The sequence below is a fragment of the Propithecus coquereli genome, unplaced genomic scaffold (genome assembly GCF_000956105.1).
Source record: "Propithecus coquereli isolate 6110/MARCELLA unplaced genomic scaffold, Pcoq_1.0 Scaffold302, whole genome shotgun sequence".
NCBI classification, from domain to species: Eukaryota; Metazoa; Chordata; class Mammalia; order Primates; family Indriidae; genus Propithecus; species Propithecus coquereli.
Genome location: NW_012148642.1, coordinates 1,711,999 through 1,717,678, shown reverse-complemented (window position 1 = coordinate 1,717,678; position 5,680 = coordinate 1,711,999). Strand labels below are relative to the sequence as shown.

The 5,680-nt window shown below is 42.4% G+C and overlaps 1 protein-coding gene across 1 annotated transcript in view; it reads right to left on the bottom strand.

Annotated features, from left to right (window-relative positions):
* The window catches only part of SLC37A3 (solute carrier family 37, member 3), a gene marked incomplete at its 5' end in the record, with an annotated part of 37,412 nt that overhangs the window by 22,874 nt on the left and 8,858 nt on the right, over window positions 1–5,680 (bottom strand). Inside the window, 2 exons of the mRNA XM_012649747.1 lie at window positions 713–796; window positions 3,704–3,796. Coding sequence (XP_012505201.1) covers window positions 713–796; window positions 3,704–3,796 — 177 coding nt within the window. The remainder of the gene's footprint in view (window positions 1–712; window positions 797–3,703; window positions 3,797–5,680) is intronic.

Here is a 5,680-nt window from a genome sequence, read left to right as displayed (position 1 = left end):
TGAAGCACAGAGAAATCATAAGCTAGGAAACTGCAGAAGAGGAACAGAAACCCAGGCTGTCCCGGTCTAGGGAATCTGTGATCTTAACCACCATGCTACCACTCCTGGGGAAAGCAGGACTGAAACAGAAATAACCAGGCTACGTGGCAATTTCAAGTGCCTGCAAAGAAACACAGGCACAGGAGCTCAGAAGAGGGAACGACCAATTACTTCCAGAAGTGGGGCCGGTAAGGTTGGGCATTCTGAAAGAGGTGTCACTTGGCCAATGACTTGAAGGAGACAGTAAGGTGGGCTATGGGGAGCTGAAAAGAGGGCCACTTAAGGCAGGAAGAACAGCGGGAACAAAAGCACTGAGGTGGAAGGGAGCTGGATGTTAGGGGCACGGATAGTAGTCTGGTTTGGCTGGAACAAAGGAGTGAAGCAGAGTGACAAATATAATTATAAAGGCAGGCTGGGACCAGGTTCCAGAGAGCACTGAATGGCATGCTACTTATTCAGACTATTTATTAGACTTTGCTGGTGCCTGACAGTCAAGGAAGGGACCTGAGCAGAATCATATTTTAAAAAGACTCACCTAAGTGAAGGGGCAAACAAGGGATTAGAACACTAAGAATTTTACTATTCTATCCTACATAGAGAAGTAGGGGGATTACTTGGATTCTAAAATACCTGATCAAAATAATATAGTAATTATAAGACCTTTCCAACTTACCACTAACGCAGAAGAGCACATGCCGAAAGACAGAACCCATCGTAAATTCAGCCGATCCCCAACGATGCCACTGATGAAAAGGCCCTAAAAAGGAAGCATTTTATTTTTACAGCTCAAAATAATAAGACAGTCTGAAAAAAGTCATATGCGTTGCAAAGCAAATGAGGCAAACAAAACACTGAGATTTAAAATTCAATCTTATTCACATGCCGAGACTAGCTGTCTACATGAGTTGCACAGATGTTTCAGGAAACGGCAATGGGCTTCTGCACACTGTACTGCAGACACCACGGTTCAGAGCAGACTCTGGTTTTACTTGATTCCCTAAACGGACAAAAAAAAACCCACCCAAGAATGACTCTAATAAAACAAACAAAAACACACAAATACATTTCATTTTCTAGAATAGATTAATTCCTAAACACCAGTTATAAGCTTTCCCAAAGGGATTCCTCTTAGCCATTTGCATTCTGAGTTAAGCTGTTACCAGATATGGTGCAGTTTCAGTTCCAACCTTGTAAGAAGTGGAACAGAAGCTTCTAAGGCACACTTGCTGCCTGTTTAATCTGACCCTTGGGTTTCATGATATCCCAAGGCAGGGAGAGTAGAGAGACAGAGACAATAATTAGTTGGAGACAGGTACAAACGTTCTGTCTTCTGCTCTCCCCTCTCGCTGAGCGGCAGGAATTAAAACGCTAAGATCATGGCATGCAGGGCGACTGAAGACCTTAAGGGCAACATGCTTCAGGTTTCTTCCATAAATACATAAAGTGAATTAAATGTCGAAACTTAAAAGCCGAAATTCAGATAGGACCAGGTTTTTCTAATAAATTGTCTATCTCTATATTAGAGAAAATCTAGATGATGTCATTTAGATTTCTCTAATGTTTCTCCCTTGTTATCTATCATCAAGCTTTCCCATCCTCAAAAGAGGCACGCAAGCATTAAAGTGGATCCATCCAATGTTCTCTAGCTGCCCCTCACAGTCTTGCACTGCACAGAACAAAGGAGATGAAGAAACTCTCTCAAATCTGTTTAGATGAGGGAATCCATTTATTCTGTGATGCTCAAGAAAGCAAAATGCCTGGATGTTACAGAAGGAAATGCAACTCAAGATGAAGAACTATAACCATTGATTTTTCATGGCACTTATCTTTTATCTCTCTACTTAATCCTGCACGTAAGTATTGTCATCTCAACTCTATAGATGACAAAACGTCAAAAAAAATTCCATTTCGAAACCACATTTAACATACCTAGTTAACCATAGCAGAGCTGGTTTTTCAACTAGACTACACTGCCTCTTACAATAGCCCTTGAAAGGAACCGGTGGCTCAAACAGAAGTGAGCACCCCATCGCTGGGATTGCTCCAGCCAAAGCCCAATGACTCTACATTGGCATTTTGTACTGAAAATGCCCAAGGTGAATAGTTAGGCTAAATGAATGAATGATCTAAATCTGCTTCAACTGTTTCTGTAAGTTTCCTATTTGAAGAAAAGATACTCTAATAATTACCCAAATAAACATTTAGAGATTTCTTTGGGACTTTCACCCAGTATTTCGCATTGCTTGGACATTCATAATTAAAAGGCTTTTTTACAAGTGGACAAACTTTAACGGTAGGACATAAGATGCTCAGGGAGAAAAGGACACTCCTCCCACTACCTGTGGTTCCAGCTGTTGCCACCATCAGTCCATCAACTCTTATGTGGCAGCCACCATAGACATTCCTACAGCCAGACAGAGACCCAAACTGCCCAATCTGAAACTACTGCAGACACCAGCCTGCCCTTTGCTGTCTTGGTAGGAGCCCCACACACCACTCTCTCAGTCTCCACCTCCTTACTACTCCATCTCAGCCTCCCAGCCCATTCCTCACCCCCACCTCTAAAGACTGGAAGCCCCAGGGCTCAGTCTTCACACCTCTTCTCCAGCCTCACCTGTTCTCTTGATAATTTCATCGAGTCTCACAATTTTGAAAAATGTCTGTGCCATCTATATGCCAAGGACTCTGAGATTTGTATCTACAGCCTGGACCTCTACCCTTGAACTCCAGACTCATATGACCAAACATCTGCTCTTTATCACTTGGGCAATAACAGGCATCCAAAATATGACATGTCCGAAAGGGATTCCTCTGAAACCTTCTCTTCCCATAGTCTTCTGCTCTGCCATGACATTCCGCCTTGGAGTTGTCCTTGATGCCTTCCTCTTATATTCCACATTCAAGAGGAAAAAATATTATTGGCTTTATTTTACCTCCAAAACACAGCTACAATCTCCTTCCCCCAACCCATTACTCTAGCCTGGACCTAACCACCACCTTCATCCCCTTCAGGATGGGAAGAGCCTAACTTGTCTCCCATTTCTGCCTCTGTCCTTGAGCCTCATCTTCCAGAGTGGCAAGCACACCTGTCCAGACCTAAGTCAGATGCAGTCACTCTGCACAAAACCTTCCAGTGGCTCCCATCTCACTCAGGGTTAAAGCCAGAGCCCCGACAAAGGCACCAAAGCCCTACCAATCTGAGCCCATTGCCTCTCGGCCTCCCTTCCAGCAACTTTGTTTGAGCCACACCAACCTCACTGACCTCCCTCAGCTCTCCATTCAAACACTCTTCCCTCGTGCCGTCCTCCCCAGCCGTCCTACTTAAAATGATGAGCCCTTCGCCAGGCCTATTTAGTCTCCTGCCCTGCTCTATTTTTATCCATAGCACCTATCACCTTCAAAATTATAATGTATTTATTTTTAGCATTTTGTAAATATAAGCTTTATAAAGGTAAGGATTTTTTGTGTTGTTCATGATAAATTCCCATTGACACCTGCTAGATGCTCAATAAACATCTATCAAATGAATGAATGGAAAGGACATGAAATAATACACTTCAGAAACACTGAAACTCCTCCTCAGTCAGCAAATTCAAAATCCCTGACAAACTTCATAAGGTTTACATTTTTCCTGAACTTAAAACCCTAGAATTCTAAAACTTACCACAGCATAGGAGAAGAGGAAAATAGTATCCAGTGTTCCAAGAAAAAGGGTGGCTTCCTCTGCACTGGGAAACAAATGGTTGCTGCTCCAGATCTACAGAAATACAACAAGAACAAGTCGGTCCCTGTCAGTGCTTTGTTTCTCAAATCCCCTTCACAAACACTTTGAAAAGATCAGTAATGGTAAAGACCAACTTTTTTTTTTTTTTGAGACAGAGTCTAGCTCTGTCTCGAGGGCTAGAGTGCAGTGGTGTCATCATAGCTCACTACAACCTCCAACTCGGGGCTCAGGCAAGCCTCCTGCTTTAGCCTCCCAAAGTACTAGAATTTATAGGCACGAGCCACTGGGCCTGGTCTAAAGACCAACTTTTACTTCAAATGCATTTAGAAAGTTCTTAACTAGTATACTTATTTCTTATTTTTTTGCTTTTATTATTTTTAATTGACACATAATAAATGTACACACTTACGGGGTACAGTGTGATATTTTGATACATGTATACAATGCGTAATGATAAACTGGTAATTAGCATATCCATCACTCCAAACATTTATCATCAAAATGCTCAAATGCTAATAACTAAGTCAAGTAAGTGAGGAAGCTGGACAGTAAGTGTAAAAGCAGATATTTAGAAGAAATAAATTCTGATTATAATCTTTTGTTTGGCAAAATTCAGTATCCAATAAATCAGAAATTATGTTTACCATCTACAGCCATATCACTCTGAACATACTCAATCTCATAAGCTAAGCAGGGGCAGGCCTGATTAGTACTTGGATGGGAAAAACTATGTCTGCCTCCATCTAAGAGAAAACATTTTATCATACTCTTCAAAAACAGTTCCTTACAGATTAGTGGCTGCCTGAGGCTGAGGGTAGCAAGAAGGGTTGACTACAAAGGGACAACAGGAGAATTTTGGGAGGTGATGATAATGTCCTATATCTTGACTGTGGTAGTAATTACAAGATTGTATGTTTGTCAAAACTTGTAGAACTGCTCCGGGTGCAGTGGCTCACCCTCGTAATCCTAGCACTCTGGGAGGCCAAGGTGGTAGGATCACTTGAGGTCAGGAGTTTGACACCAGCCTGAGCACGAGTGAGACCTCGTCTCCACTAAAAATAGAAAAAATTAGCTGGGTGTGGTGGTGTGAGCCTGTAGTTCCAGCTACTCAGGAGGCTGAGACAGGAGGATCACTTGAGCCCAGGAGTTTGAGGTTACTGTGAGCTAGGCTGACACACAGCACTCTAGCCCAGGCAACAGAGCAAGACCTCTGTTGCCAAAAAAAAAAAAAACTTGCAGAACTGTACACTAAAAAGGTATGTAAAAATCACACCTTAATTTCAATAATGGAAAGTGTCCTTTCATTAACCTACTTCAGTCAAATCAAACAAGAAAACTTATTATACCAACTCTAGTCCTAAATATTTGTTATCTGAGAGAAGCCACTTATCTCAATACTTCCCAATACTGCCTCTTCACAGGCACACACAGAAAACAATCTCTGTACAACACACTGGAGTAAACTAAAGAAGCTGTTCAAGGTCAGTTGATTGGCCTAGGGATATCACCCAGCCCATCATCAGGAGACCATCCCAAGACCCACCTGGCAACTCTGAGGGCTTAGGGAAAGGATATTTCAGCCCACCCACAACCCACTAATGGCAAACCAGCTGAGCAGCTCTCACAGATCCTTAGTGGCTAGTCTACAGATCTAGGAAATCAGATAGTTAAGTCCCTTCCAATTGTAAAATGCCATGTATAGGAGGTATATGATTCTTTAGTCAATGTTTATATTCTTCAGCTATGTCTAAATGAATCCAGTTTTTCTGCTTGTTAGTTTTTTGTTTTTTTTTTTTTTGAGACAGAGTCTCACTCTCTTGCCTGGGTTAGAGTGCCGTGGCATCAGCCTAGCTCACAGCAACCTCAAAACTCCTGGGCTCAAGCGATCCTCCTGCCTCAGCCTCCCGAGTGGCTGGG